The sequence below is a fragment of the Tachyglossus aculeatus genome, chromosome 13, assembly GCF_015852505.1.
Source record: "Tachyglossus aculeatus isolate mTacAcu1 chromosome 13, mTacAcu1.pri, whole genome shotgun sequence".
Lineage (NCBI taxonomy): Eukaryota > Metazoa > Chordata > Mammalia > Monotremata > Tachyglossidae > Tachyglossus > Tachyglossus aculeatus.
The window spans coordinates 23,667,305-23,682,957 of record NC_052078.1 but is presented as its reverse complement, the minus strand read 5'-3'; the positions used below and the strand labels follow the sequence as shown (position 1 = coordinate 23,682,957).

The window sequence follows — 15,653 nt, the reverse complement described above, 5'->3', positions numbered from 1 at the left end:
TCTATCCTACTTATTTTATTTTGTTGGTATGTTTGGTTCTGTTCTCTGTCTCCCCCTTTTAGACTGTGAGCCCACTATCGGGTAGGGACTGTCTCTATGTGATGCCAATTTGTACTTCCCAAGCGCTTAGTACAGTGCTCTGCACATAGTAAGCGCTCAATAAATACGATTGATTGATTGATTGATTGATTGAGAAGAATGATTGGAGAAGGCATGCTGTGTTTTGGGGTTTTGAGGAACTGGAGGCTTTTGAGGAGAAGGCAGATAACAGGTAATCAACTAGTCTCTCTAGTCTGTGAGCTCTCTGTGGGCAGGGACTGTCTACTAACTCTGTTCCACCGAACTCTCCCCAGCGCTTAGTACAGTGCTGTGTACGTGGTAAGCGCTCCATCAGTGCCACTGATCGACTGATACCACGTGAGCGCGTCGCGGGCAGGGATTGCCTCTCTTTATTGCCGTATTGTACTTTCCCAAGGGCTGTGTACAGTGCTCCGCACCCAGTAAGCGCTCAATAAATACGATCGAAGGAATGAATGACACATATTTGGGACTTAGAAGAGTCAGGGAAATAAAGCCCCGTCTCCCGCAGCGTTCGCCCGTGTAAGGTGATGCGAAGGAACTCTTTATTGCTGTATTGTACTTTCCCAAGTGCTTCGTACAGTGCTCTGTGCACGGTAAGCGCTCAAGAAATACGTTCGGATGAATGAAGAGATGTTGGATTGTGCGGTGATCCGGGTGTGCATGAATGTAGCGTTCCTTAACGCTGCGTTTTCCAAGCCGACCGCCCCCGCACTGGGAGGGAAACTTGGAGGTGCCTTACGGATACACCCACCTTTCCGGCAATTTCCAGTTCCCTCTTGTCTCTCTGCGCGTGTCCAGCCAGCATTTTCATCTCGATGACCCCGGCTACAGCAATGATGGGGACGATGGCCAGCAGCAGAAGGGTCAGTTGCCAACCGTAGACAAAGGAGATGATGATCCCCGTCCCGAGGTTAGCGATATTCTGGGCCATCAGAGCCAGCCGGGCGCCCGTGACCTGGGGCAGACCAGGAGAAAGCATCTAAGGTGAAGTGCTCCGTGTGGGACGGGGACTTTGTCCAACCCGACTGGCTTATATCTGCCCCGGAGTAGGCCGCTAGGCCTCAGAGCCACAGGGAGGGGATTGGGGGCCGACGGGGGTTACCTACGCCTTGGACCTGGGCCGCGTCCGTGGCCAGCTGGGTGGTCAGGGCTCCGGGGCTGTTCCTGGGGTCATCAAACCAGCTCATGTCCTGAAAAACAACCAGCCTCCCATGGGACTCCAGGAAGACCACCCGTCCCCGTCCCCCGCCCGCACAGCCCGACAGGATGGCGGGTCGTGACTCGGCCCCAGCTCTGGGGAGGGCGGCCGAGGGGCTTACAGAGCCCTAGGGAATGGACATTCCCAGGCTGTAGGACCAGTGCCTTTTGAGGGCAGGAGCCCCCCGTGAGGCAGTTGTGGGGGGCCCCGTCTGTTCCTTCCTGATACCGAATGTCGGCAGCAGGGCCATGGCTGGGGGAGGGAATTGAGGGACTGTATTGGCTGCCTGACTCCGAAGGAGAACTGAAGCCAGGGATGGGGGTGAGAGGACACAGGAATTGGCACACTGATGTGGGTTGCTGAGGGCCAGGAGGACACACAGTTTCCAGGAAGGCAGGAAGCAAGCCAAGCCCAGACCTCTGAGAGGGAGCCATGCGCCCAAAAGGCGGCCGCCATCCTCAGGCCTTCCCGGAACGGGGGGCCCAGCTTCCACATGGCACGGCCTATGGCCCCCTGGCCTGGCCAGCCTTCTGGAAACTTCTCCTCCTCTCAGGGACCTCTGGCTCCCCGCTGACAAGCGGAGCTGCGAGGCTCTCCGTCATCAGGAAGCCAGTTTGGGGGCTGGGGGCGAGGGGGCCGGCCGAGAAGCACGTAGGCCCGAGCGGATGCGGAGGGAAGACGAGGGTCTGCGGTCCCGTGGACGTCCAGCTGGCTGCTGGTCATCGCTCCGGCCCGGGGGCCCCGTCAGACAGAGGCTTCCCGGACCGGGCCGGGGGATCCAAGAGCTTAGTCCAGTGCTCTGCACAGGGTAAGCGCTCAATAAATACGATTGAAGGAGTGAAGGAAGCAGGGCCGGGGAGTGGGGCCTACCTGCCTCAGCATGGCTCTGAAGGCCAAGAACCGGAGCCGCCCGGTGAGGATCTCGCCGGCTTTACCAAACGTGTACCCCTGATGGGAGAGGGACACAGAACGTCCACAATAAACCGGTATTCCCCCCTAGGATTTTCACGTGAACCGTTAGATATCCCCATCACACATATACTCTGCCCTCCCCCGCGATCAGAACACACACCCGTAAACACACACTCATTCGTTGTGGACAGGGAATATGCCCGCTATATTTTTATATTGCTATCTTGCACTCTCCCTAGCACTTAATATAGTGCTCTGCACACCATAAATACGATTTGAGTGAATGAATATATGCTTGTACAGATTTATTACTCTATTTTACTTGCACATAGTTACTATTCTATCTATTTTGTTAATGATGTGCATTTAGTTTTAATTCTATTTGTTCTGACGACTTGACACCTGTCCACTTGTTTTGTTGTCTGTCTTCCCCTTCTGGACTGAGCCCGTTGTTGGGTGGGGACCGTCTCTGTGTGTTGCCGGCTTGTGCTTCCCAGGTGCTTGGTGCAGTGCTCTGCATACAGTAGGCGCTCAATAAATACGATTGAATGAATGAATGGGAGGGCGCGGGATTTCGAGCGCTGCACCGCATGGCTGAATCCACTCTATCTTTGTACAGATTCATTACTCTATTTTATTTGTACATATTTACTATTCTGTTTACTTTACTAATGATGTGCATTTAGCTTTAATTCTGTTTGTGCCGACGACTTGACACCTGTCCACATGTTTTGTTTTGTTGTCTGTCTTCCCCTTCTAGGCTGTGGGCCCGTTGCTGGGTGGGGACCGTCTTTATATGTTGCCAGCTTGTAATCAATCAATCAATCGTATTGAGCGCTTACTGTGTGCAGAGCACTGTGCTAAGCGCTTGGGAAGTGCAAGTTGGCAACATGTGGAGACGGCCCCTGCCCAACAGTGGGCTCACAGTCTAGACGGGGGAGACAGAGAACAAAACCAAACATATTAACAAAATAAAATAAATAGAATAGATGTGTACAAGTAAAATAAGTAAATAAATAGAGTAATAAATATGTACAAACATATATACATGTATACAGGTGCTGTGGGGAAGGGAAGGAGGTAAGACGAGGGATGGAGGGGGGGCGAGGGGGAGAGGAAGGAGGGGGCTCAGTCTGGGAAGGCCTCCTGGAGGAGGTGAGCTCTCAGTAGGGCCTTGTACTTCCCAAGCGCTTAGTACAGTGCTCTGCATACAGTAAGCGCTCAATAAATACAACTGAATGAATGAATGGGAGGGCGCCGGATGTCGAGCACTGCACCGCGTGGCTGAATCCGCTACTGCCCCCTGGTGGGAGGGAGCGGGATGTCGAGCTCTGCACCGCGTGGCTGCATCCGCTACTGCCCCCTGGTGGGAGGGCGCGGGATGTCGAGAGCTGCACCGCGTGGCTGCATCCGCTACTGCCCCCTGGTGGGAGGGCGCGGGATGTCGAGCGCTGCACCAATCAATACAATTGACTGACTGAATGACCATATCTGATACCCACACAGTTGCAGAAACACTCACAAATAGTCACCCAACACCCCCAAGCACACACAAACACACATACATGTGACTTTGGGGAAGTCACTTAACTTCTCTGGACCTCAGTTGCCTCATTTATTGTCTGTCTTCCCCTTCTAGACTGTGAGCCCACTGTCGGGTAGGGACCGTCTCTATATGTTGCCAAATTGTACTTCCCAAGCGCTTAGTACAGTGCTCTGCACACAGTAAGCGCTCAATAAATACGATTGATGATGAGGAGGAGGATTGAGACTGTGAGCCCCCCGTGGGAGAACCTGATCACCTTGTAATAATAATAATAATAATGGCATTTACTAAGCGCTTACTATGCGCAAAGCACTGTTCTAAGCGCTGGGGAGGATACAAGGTGATCAGGTTGTCCCACGGGGGGCTCACAGTCTTCATCCCCACTTTACAGATGAGGTAACTGAGGCACAGAGAAGTTAAGTGACTTGCCCAAATCACACAGCTGACAGTTGGTGGAGCCGGGATTTGAACCCATGACCTCTGACTCCAAAGCCCGTGCTCTTTCCACTGAGCCACGCTGCTCCCCAGCGCTTAGAACAGTGCTTTGCACATAGTAAGTGCTTAATAAATGCCATTATCATTATTATTATTACATACATTCACACATTCAAATTCTCACAGACCCATGCATATGTACACACTCACCCCTGCAGACACACACACACACAAAGGCTCTCACTCCTGCAGACACACTGACACACATAGAAACTCACATCTTCACACACACCTCTGTAGACACACCAAGACCCAAATCTACCCACCAACACGCATATAGAGCTGCATACCTAGAAATAACCCCATAAAGGCATTCTCAGATGCACGTACACACATTCAGACACAAAAAAATGTTATAGTAATAATAATTATGGTACTTGTGAAGGGCTTACTACGTGCCGAGCACCGTTCTAAGCGCCGGGGTAGATACAAGTTAAGCAATGTTGGACACAGTTCCTAGGTCCTATTTTACAGATGAGGTAACTGAGGCCCAGAGAAGTGAAGCTGACTTGCCCAAGGTCACACAAGCAGACACGTGGCAGTGCCGGGATTAGAACCTAGGTCCTTCTGACTCTGAGGCCCGTGCTGTAGCCACTAGGCCATACTGCTTCCAACAGATAATAATAATAATAATAATGTTGGTATCTGTTAAGCGCTTACTATGTGCAAAGCACTGTTCTAAGCGCTGGGGTAGGTACAAGGTAATCAGGTTGCCCCACGAGGGGCTCACAGTCTTCATCCCCATTTTACAGATGAGGGAACTGAGGCCCAGAGAAGTGAAGTGACTTGCCCAAATGTCACACAGCTGACAAGTGGCGGAGCTGGGATTTGAACCCACGACCTCTGACTCCAAAGCCCAGGCTCTTTCCACGGAGCCACACTGCTTCCCCTATACACATGGATATACAGGCTACCCCACAAAACAGGCTTGTAAATGGGTTTGAATCGTGGGATCCATCTTCCTAGAGATGTACATGCAAGTAGGTTGGATCTTTCTTTGGCAGGAGGATGGTTTGTTGTTTCGTTTTTTTTTAACAGCGTTTAACAAATACCATTAAAGAGAAAGATGAGATTGAGGGCTCAAGGTCTCAGAGGGGCGAAACCTCGTGAGGTGAGCCCGTCTCTGCCTTGGGGGCCCCAGGTGGGGAGCCGTCACCCCGATTCCCCCAACTCGGCTCCTCGGGGCCCAGGGGGGTGTCGCCCCGCCATGCCAGCGCAGCCTGGCTACCCACCTGGAGGAAGAAGGTGAAGAAGGAAATGATCCCCAGGACAAGGAACACCACCGAGAACATATCACACTTCTGCCTCTTCACGGCCTCGTCTCCCGGCCCGAAGACCTGCGCGCGATTAAGACCGCTGTCGTCGGACGGCCCCCGCCGCTCCCCACTTCTGCCAGGTTGCGGTCGCGGATGGGGCCCCCTCAGACACGACCCCCCCGGGTCCCTGCGCTACCTTCCAACTGGCCAAACTAGAGGGCAAAGTGGACCATGGGGTTCCTTGGGAGTCTGGGCCTGGTGTGTCCTGGAGTCCCCCTCCGCCAGAGGCCCGTGTCTGTGGGGATCACGAGAACGTGGAAGTGTTTTTCCAAGCAGGCCGAGTACCTCTCCCGACCTAGCGCCAACAGCGAGGTTGTCAGCGTGTCCGGTCCCTCTGCCTCCCATCCCAGCCCTCTCAGCTGGTCCCCCCTCCTCCCGGGGGCAGGCACTCTCCGGCCTGACCTCTCCTCCTGACCCCTTTCCCCCTCTGATTTGGGGAAGGCCTACAAGGATCTCAGACCACAGCCATCGAGAGCCACCTTCGGATAACGGGGCGGCAAGACGATTCGGTCTGGGGACCGCGGGGAACGGGGAAGACGAGGTGGCGGATTAGCGGGAGCCCGCCCGATCCGGATTTGCAACAACTTACGGTTATCATCTCCGAGAAGATGACGGAAAATGCAGGCTGCAGAGCCCCGTTGACTAGGGAGCAGAGCGTGCCCACCACAAAATAAGGCCACTCTTGCTTATTCAACTTCAGAACCTTCAGGAAAGACACCGGTGGGACGTTCGCGTCCTGGAAAGCACAAACCACATGAAAAGATATTACCCTGAGAAGCAGCATGGCATAGCAGATAGAGCACGGGCCGGGGCCTTGGGGGGTCATGGGTTCTAATCCCGCTTCTGCCCCTTGTCTGCTGTGTGATGTCACCAAATTTCTCCAGGCCTCAGCTATCTTAACTGTAAAATGGGGATTAAGACTGTGAGCCCCATGTGGGACAGGGAATGTGTCCACCTTGAAAGACTCATACAGTGCCTAGCGTTTAGTAAAGCTCTGAAATCCCACAATTAGTAATAATTAATTAGTAGGTGTCACAATCGAACCCTCAGAGTCATCACAGTTCTGCCTGGGCAGGCCCGGGAGGCCAGAGGGAAGATGAGGGAAGAAGAATCAGTCGGCCTGAGGGGAGAAGAATCAAAGAGCGGGGCTGGCGGTTGGGAAAAGGGGAGGATTGGGGAAGCCCAGAATGGAGGGGATCCAGGATTGCTGGAGGAATTGGGGTTGGATGGCTGGCATCAGCGGACCCCCGGCTCTAGGAAAGGAGGCTGATTCGTGGATCTAAAATGGGGGGGACAGGCAGAAGTCAGGAGAAGCGGGAGATTAGAAAAGTTGGGAGATCTGAGGAGATGGAGCAAGGGAAGAGGCAGGGCAGGGGAGTGAGGAAACAGGGCGACCCTGGCTTGGCGGGGCAAGAGGCGAAGGTGGGCATTCCTTGAGCCGGGAACAACCGGGATATCCGTGGGGGGTGGGGGGAAACACCTGTCCTGAGGGGAGGACAGAGGAAGCCGCATGGCACAGTGGCTAGAACCTGGGCCTGGGCATTGGAAGGTCATGGGTTCTAATCCCAGTTCCGCCACACGTCTGCCATGTGGGACCTTAGGAAAGTCACTTCACTTCCCTGGGCCTCAGTTACCTCATCCGTAAAATGGGGATGGAGATGTGAGCCCCACATGGACAGGGACTGTGTCCACCCGATTTGCTTGGATCTACTCCAGTGCATAGTACAGTGCCTGGCACACAGTAAGTGCCTAACCAATACCACAGTTATTATCATCATCATTATTATTATTATCAGGTCAAAGGAGAGTCAGGTCTGGCCCAAGGAATCTGCTCTCCCCATTCGAAGTCATTCTAGATTGTTCTAGATCCCCCACATGTCCACATCGTAATTCTGTCCTGACTGGGGCTGGGCCCTCTGGAGTTTGAAGGCACATCTCCTCCTCCAAGAAGCCTTCCCTGACTAATCCCTCCTCTCCTCTTCTCCCACCTTCTGCGCCACTCTTACTTGCTCCTTCATTCATCCTCCCTCTCATCCCCACAGCATTCTGTCATTTATTTATCTATTTATTGATTTATATTCATGTCTGTCTCCCCCCTCTAAAGTGTGAGCTTGTTGTGGGAAGGAATGTGTCTGTTTGTTGATATATTATACTCTCCTAAGCGCTTAGTACAGTACGGTAAGCATTCAATAAATAGGAATGAAGGAATGAACTGGGGCCCAGTGTCCCAAGTGCCGGATTTAGGGGGACTGTATTTGAAGCAGCAGTTAGGATGCCTCAATCCCCCAAAAGCTGGGAGACTACAGCAAGGAGCAGAGCCGGGATTAGAACCCAGGTCCTCTGCTTCCAGGGCCCATGCTCTTCCCACTAGTTCAAGCTGAGATCCTGCTGCTTTTCTTTCTTTGGTGAGAACTACGATTCTTTTATTTTGCTCTGTTATACCAACTCTGTTGTATTGTACTCTCCCAAGCACTTAGTCGTTGGCTCAGTGGAAAGAGCACGGGCTTGGGAGTCAGAGGTCATGGGTTCAAATCCCGCTCCACCAACTGTCAGCTGTGCGACTTTGGGCAAGTCACTTAACTTCTCTGTGCCTCAGTTACCTCATCTATAAAATGGGGATTAAGACTGTGAGCCCCCCGTGGGACAACCAGATCACCTTGTATCCTCCTCAGTGCTTAGAACAGTGCTGTGCATATAGTAAGCGCTTAACAAATGCCATTATTATTATTATTATTATTATAGGGCTCTGCACAAAGTAAGTGCTCAATAAATACCATGGACGGAGATCCCTGGGGCCAGTGTAGAGCATCCTGGGATGGGGTTCAGGGGGTGAAGCCAGGACCAACCCAAACTCTTGGGGCTCAGGAGGGGCCAGGCTACCTCAGCCCCAGAATGAACCCACACCAACCTGATCAGCTTGTTTCTACTACAATTATTACTATTATTGTTGTTATTATTTACCCCAGTGCTTAGTAATAATAATAATGATAATAATAATTGCGGTACTTGTTAGCACTTACTATGTGCCAAGCACTGTTCTAAGCATTGGAGTAGATACACGGTAATCAGGTTGGACATCGACCCTGCCCCACATGGGGCTCACAGTCTTAATCCCCATTTTACAGGCGAGGCAACTGAGGCCCAGAGAAGTGAAGTGACTTGTCCAAGGTCGCGCAACAGACATACGGAGGAGCCAGGATTAGACCTCGGGTCCTTCTGATTTCCAAACTCACGTTCTATCCACCGTTGCTTTTAGTACATTGCTTGATGACAAGTCGGCGCTAAACAAACCTCCCCTCTAGACTGTAAATTCGTTGTGGGGAGGGAATGCGTCTGTTTCTTGTGGTATTGTACTCTCCCAAGAGCTTAATACAGTGCTCTGCTCACAATAAGTGCTCAATAAACACAACTGAATGATTTCAACTCCCTTCTGAGAGCAGTGGGGGAAAGGGCTCTGAACGGGATCGGATCATTTCAGATTTGGGGGCCACCCAGGCCCCACAGCACCCTGGTTTAATTTCCAGTAGAAACATTCATTCATTCATTCAATCGTATTTATTGAGCGCTTACTGTGTGCTCATTTGTGACCGTACTCTCCCAAGCGCTTAGGACAGCGCTCTGCAATGTACAAGTCGGCAACATACAGAGACGGTCCCTACCCAACAACGGGCTCACGGTCCAGAAAGGGGAGACAGACGACAAAACAAAACACGTGGACAGGTGTCAAGTCATCAGAATAAATAGAAATAAAACTAGATGCACATCATTAACAAAATAAATAGAATAGATAATCTGTACAAGTAAAATAAATAGAGTAATAAATCTGTACAAACATATATACAGGTGCTGTGGGGAGGGGAAGGAGGTAGGGCGGGGGGGATGGGGAGGAGGAGAGGAAAAAGGGGGGCTCAGTCTGGGAAGGTCTCTTGGAGGAGGTGAGCTCTCAGTAGGGCTTTGAAGGGAGGAAGAGAACTAGCTTGGCGGGTGGGCAGAGGGAGGGCGTTCCAGGCCCGGGGGAGGACGTGGGCCGGGGGTCGATGGCGGGACAGGCGAGAACGAGGTACGGTGAGGAGGTTAGCGGCGGCAGAGGAGCGGAGGGTGCTTACCAGCTCCTCCACTTTCACTTTCAGGATCCTCTGATCCCGTCTGGATCTTCTCACACTTGAGTGGACAGATCTTCTGAACACGTGGCCATTTGAAGACATCTGTGCGCCACTCAGCTCGCCACTGTCTCCCTCTTCAAATTCTTCTGACTCCCACTGGCTTCCGGATGCCTGAAACGGAGATGAAATTGTTTTTATAAAGTGCACAGCGCCTAGGCACGTGTCTATCCATCATTTCTCTGTGTTAATGAATGTCTCCCTCTCTAGACGGTAAGCTTACTGTGGGCAGGAGAACTTGTCTACCAACTCTGTTGCACCGTACTCTCCCAAGCGCTTAGGACAGCGCTCTGCAATGTACTAAGCGCTGGGTAGACACAAGATAATCGGATCTCTCACGCGGGGCTCACAATCTAAGTAGGAGGTAGATTAGATGAATCCCCATTTTACAAATGAGGAAATAGGCACACAGAGAAGCTAAGTGACTTGTCCAGGGTCACACAGCAGACTAATGGTGGAGTGAGGATTAGAACCCAGGCCCTCTGACTCCCAGTTCTGTGCTCTTTCTACTAGGCCATGCTCCTTCTCTACTACGTTGCTTGTAATTCTTCCACCTCTGTCCCCATCATTCTCCCAGCTTGAAACTTCCAACATCCCTCCCCACCGGTCCTGAAAGCCCAATTCCTCAAGCACTCCATCCCCGGTTAATCCCAACCATCTCTGGCATTTAGGTATTTATTCAGCCCCATCACGTGAAGCAGTGTGGAATAGCGGCCAGAGCACGGGCCCGGGAATCAGAAGGCCGTGGGTTCTAATCCCGGCGCTGCCACTTGTCTGCTGCGTGACATGTCACTTCACTTCTCTCTGCCTTAGTTCCCTCACCTGGAAAATGGGGATTGAGACTGTGAGCCCCATGGCAGATAGCGACTCTGCCCAACCCGATTTGCTTGTATCCACCCCAGTGCTGAGTACAGTACTTGCTTAACAAATGCCCCGATTATATATATATATTGGCCCTCCACGATGGCCTGTTCCAGGGTTTTATCCCGCTGACATCAAGAAACTTCTTCCTTAGTTCTTACTACAATCTCCCCTGCTGTTTTACAATTAACTTGATTTCCTCTTGTCCGATATTCGGGGGTTCCAGACAACTACCAGTGTCCTTCCTATGTTTCCGACATAGGGCAGAAGCTCTAACCTGCAGAAACTTATTTTCGGAGCCTGAATCGGTGGATAATCCTCTAGGTTTGTAAAAGTTACCGTTCACCCCCGCAGCGGACTGATCCAGAAATCAGAGAAGCGGCGTGGCCTCGTGGAAAGAGGATGAGCCTGGGAGTCGGAGGATCTGGGTTCTGAATCTGACTGCCCCCTTGCCTCTCATGAGACCTTGGACAAGTCATTTAACTTCTCTGTGCCTCAGTTACCTCAGATGAACCCCATATGGGACGTGTACCCAACCTGATTTTCTTGCCTCTACCCAAGCACTTAGCAATAAAAATAACAATAATAATGGGTTTTGTTAAGCGCTTACTATGTGTCAGGCACTGTTCTAAGCTCTGGAGTAGTACAAGCTAATCAGGTTGGACACAGTCCCTGTCCCACACGGAGCTCACATGTCTTAATCCGCAGTTTATGAGGTAACCAGCACAGAGAAGTTAAGTGACTTTCCCAAAGTCACACAGCAGGCACGGCCGCCATTAACAAATACTCTAAAAAAAATCTGGATTTTAATTTTCTGTTCCTGGATTGTGTCAGGAGGAATTTACCGGGGCGCCCCTAGAAAATAATTACCTGCATGGCCACGAGTTTGGAATATACACCATCCTTGTTCATCAGTTCATCGTGGGTTCCTTGCTCCACGATCACCCCGTCCTCCAAGCCGGCGATGACATCCGCGTTGCGGATCGTAGACAAGCGGTGGGCTATGACAACCGTGGTGCGGCCTTCTCGGGCCTGGGGGGGATGCAAAACCGACTCTAAATTCACCTCACTTTAGGGAAAGGGGTCACCGAACTGGCAAAATCTGCCCTTTGTCCTTTCTCTGTTGATCCAAGTCAAAGAACTATTCATTCACAAATTCATTCAATTGCATTTATTGACCACAGTACTGTACACTGTACTAAGCGCTTGGGAAAGTGCAGACACTTTCCCTGCCCAAAGTAAGACCTTCCGACTAAGCCTATTTTCCCCTTCTCCTTCTCCATCATCCTTACCCTTCATCTATACCTTTTATTCACCCCATCCTCAGCCCCACAGCACGTACACACAAATCTGTAATTTATTTTAATATCTGTTTCTTGGCTCCTTGTGGACAGCGAATGTGTCTACCAAATCTGTTGTATTCTACTCTCCCAAGTGCTTAGTACAGTGTTCTGTACTCAGGGAACACTCGATAAATACGATTGATTGATTGAGGCTGGACTTTCTGCAATGGAAGAATTGTGCTTTAGAACGGAGGTGGGTGAGAGCTTAATTTGGTGGCTAGAAGGAGGTGGGGTTGGTGATTTACTACGGGCCTCAGTTTCCACAATCCCTGACCCTGGGTGTCCTCTAAACCATTCCTCCCCGAAATCAGTGCTGCCAGTGCTTCTGAGAGGGGATCAGAATGAATTCTGTCCCCCTCTTCCAGCTTTTAGAAGAGGAGTGGCCTAATGGGTAGAGCACGTTCCTGGGAGCCAGAAGGACCTGGGTTCTAGTCCTGCTTCACTACATATCTGCTGGGTGACCTTGGGCAAATCACTTCACTTCTCTGTGCCTCAGTTACCTCATCTGCAAATTGAGGATTGAGACTCTGAGCCCCATGTGAGACAGGGCCTGTGTCCAACCTGATTAGCTTGCATTTACCGCAGCGCTTAGTACAGTGCCTGGCATGTGGTAAGCACTTAACAAGACTGTAAGCCCGGCGTGGGCAGGGATTGTGTCTCTATATTGCTGTATTGTACTTTCCAAGAGCTGAGTAGGATGCTCCGCGCACTGTAAGTGCTCAATAAATACGATAGAAAGAATGAATAGTAATAATAATAGTGCTTGTTAAGCGCTTACTATGTGCAAAGCACATGAATGAACAGAGGCAGGGCCAGAGCTGTGGCTATTGTCCGGATCATTGATTTGTGCTCTCCATGTGATCTAGGGGCCGGTCCTTGGGAATCCTGCCTCTCCCCAAGCCCGGACAATCAGACTGTAGAATAATAATAATAATTACGGCATATGTTAAGCACTTACTATGTGCCAAGCACTGTTCTAAGCACGGACCTAATAATAATAATGGTATTTGTTAAGCACTTACTATGTGCAAAGCACTGTTCTAAGCGATGAGGAGGTTACAAGGTGATCCCACGGGGGGCTCACAGTTTTAATCCCCATTTTACAGGTGAGGTAACCGAGGCACAGAGAAGTTAAGTGACTTGTCCAAAGTCACACAGCTGACAGTGTGACAGTGTGACGAATAGAACCAAGGGGGAGGATTCCAGCGGGCTCCGGGCGAAGGGTCTCCCGGCTCACTGACCTTGTCCAGGGCGGCCTGCACCGCCGCTTCGCTCTCGGTGTCCAGGGCCGAGGTGGCCTCGTCCAGCAGAAGGATCTTGGGGTTGCGCACCAGGGCCCGAGCGATGGCTATCCTCTGCTTCTGGCCCCCGCTCAGCTGGGCCCCCCGGTCTCCCACCAGCGTGTCAAATTTCTGAAAGAGGAAGGGGCTTGAGAGCTGGGGAGAAGTGGCAGCTGACGCCCGCGACTCTGAGGAGCGGGGGGTTCGAGAAGACCGCTCCCTCACAGCTGCCCCCTCAAAGCTGTCCCTGCACACTTCCTTCCCAGTTGCCCCTCAGAGCTGCCTCCACACTCAGTCGTTCATTCAGTCATATTTATTGAACGCTTACTGCAAAGCATTGTACTAAGTGCTTGGAGGAGTAGCATATAACAACAGACACATTCCTGCCCACAGTGAGCTCAGTCAGAGGGGGAGAAAGGTGGTAATATAAATAAAGAGATAAATACATAAATAAATAAATGACAGGTATAGATATATGCGCTGTGGGGATGGGAGGGAGGATGAATGAAGGAGCAAGTAAGAGTGGCGCGGAAGGGAGTGAGAGGAGAGGAGGGCTTAGTGAGGGAAGGCTTCTTGGAGGAGATGGGCCTTCCATAAGGTTTTGGAGTGGAGGAGAGCAATTATCTGCCTGACAGGAGGAGGGAGGGCGTTCCTGGCCAGAGGTTGAATGCGGGCGAGAGGTCGGCGGCCAGATAGACGAGAATGAGGTACAGTGAGAAGGATGACATTGGAGAAACGAAATGCACGGGCTGAGTTATAGTAAGGAGAGTAGGAAGTGAGGTAGGAGGGGGCAAGGGGATTAAGTTCTTTAAAGTCAATGGTGAGGAGCTGTTGTTTGATTAAGGGGTGGATGAGCAACCACTGAAGTTTCTTGAAGAGTGGGGAAATATGGTCTGAACGTTTTTGAGGGAAAATTATTCAGGCAGCAGAATGGAGTAGGGACTGGAGTGGGGAGAGACAGGAGGCATGGAGACTGATACAATACTGCACCCCTCCCTCACAGCTACGCCTCAGGGATCGCCCGGAACCATGATGGTAAGAGTTCCCATCCTCAGCCAAAGCGGCAAGATGTCATTTCTTGTCCTGTCCTCTCTCCTGCCATGCCCAACTCCGCCATTTGCCTGCTGTTTGACCTCAGGCAAGCCCCTTGACTTCTCCGTGCCTCAGCGTCCTCATCTGTAAAATGGGGATTAAATACTTGTTCTCCCTCCCTCTTAAGATGCGAGCCCCCCACCTTGGGACAGATTGTGTATCTAACCGAGTGCTTGGCTCACAGTAAGTGCTTAATGAATACCACAGTTATCATTATTATTGTTAATAATGGCATTATTAAGCACTTACTGTGTGTCAAGCCCTGTTATCAGTGCTGGAGCAGTTATAATCCCTGCCCCACATGGGGCTCACAGTCCAAGTAAGAGGGAGAATGGGTATTTAAAGCCTATTTACAGATGAGGACACTAAGGCACAGAGAAGTTATGTGACTTGCTCAGGGTCACAGAGCTGGGATTAGAAACCAGGTCCTCTGACTCTCAGGCCTGTGCTCTTTCCACTAGGCCATGCTGCTAATATTTACCCTGCCCCGGCCTCAACCCCAACCTGCTTAGATTCTGAAAGAGGCCCATGTTTGGTCTGGCAGAGGACGAAGAGTTGGAGGGCAGGGAAGAGAGCAGAAAATAGAGAGGAGAGAGAAAAGAGGATAGAGGAGAAAAGAAAGGGCAGAGAGCAGAGAGGAGAAGAAGAGAGATGAGGAGAGAAAAGAGGAGAGAGCAGAGAGGGGAGAGGAGAGGGGAGAGAGCAGAGAAGAGATAAGGAGAGGAGATGAGGAAAGAGATGAGGAGAGAGGAGACAGTGGAGAGGAGAGTGAAGAGAGAAGGCAGGAGAGAGGGGAGAGGGAAGAAGAGAGAGCAGAGACAGAGAGAAAATGAGGAGAGAAAAGAGGAGAGAGCAGAATGCTGAGAGAGCAGAGAGGGGAGAGGAGAGAGGAGAGAGCAGAGAGGAGATAAGGAGAGGAGATGAAAGAGATGAGGAGAGAGGAGATAGTGGAGAGGAGAGTGAAGAGAGAAGACAGGGAGAGGGGAGAAGAGAGAGCAGAGACAAAGAGAGGAGATGAGGAAAGAGACAAGGAGAGAGTGGAGAGGAGAGAGGAGAGAGCAGAAGGCATAGAGGAGAGAGCAGGGAGTCAATCAGTCATATTTATTGAGTACTTATTGTATGCAGACCACTGTACTGAACGCTTGGAAGAGTATAATACAACAATAAACAGATATATTCCCTCCCTACAATGAGCTTACAGTTTAGAGGGGGAGATGGATATTAATGTAAATAAATTACAGATATGTACATTAGCGCTGTGGGGATGGAAGGGGGGATGAATAAAGGGAATAAGTCAGGTTGACGCAAAAGTGAGTAGGAGGAGAGGAAAGGAGGGCTTAGTTAGGGAAGGCCTTTTGGAGAAGATAAG

At 51.1% G+C, this 15,653-nt stretch overlaps 1 protein-coding gene across 3 annotated transcripts in view; it reads right to left on the bottom strand.

Moving 5' to 3' along the window:
- Positions 1 to 15,653, bottom strand: part of LOC119936180 (phosphatidylcholine translocator ABCB4-like) — a 55,216-nt gene that overhangs the window by 18,718 nt on the left and 20,845 nt on the right. Inside the window, exons 14-21 of one of the 3 annotated variants that reach the window (XM_038755642.1) lie at positions 13,154 to 13,324; positions 11,440 to 11,601; positions 9,655 to 9,822; positions 6,138 to 6,284; positions 5,465 to 5,569; positions 2,150 to 2,227; positions 1,188 to 1,271; positions 833 to 1,036 (exon numbers count right to left, since the gene is read on the bottom strand). In XM_038755642.1, coding sequence (XP_038611570.1) covers positions 833 to 1,036; positions 1,188 to 1,271; positions 2,150 to 2,227; positions 5,465 to 5,569; positions 6,138 to 6,284; positions 9,655 to 9,822; positions 11,440 to 11,601; positions 13,154 to 13,324 — 1,119 coding nt within the window. Of the gene's footprint in view, positions 1 to 832; positions 1,037 to 1,183; positions 1,272 to 2,149; positions 2,228 to 5,464; positions 5,570 to 6,137; positions 6,285 to 9,654; positions 9,823 to 11,439; positions 11,602 to 13,153; positions 13,325 to 15,653 lie in introns of those variants that run through there. The other 2 variants (XM_038755640.1, XM_038755641.1) reach the window with 2 other exon arrangements.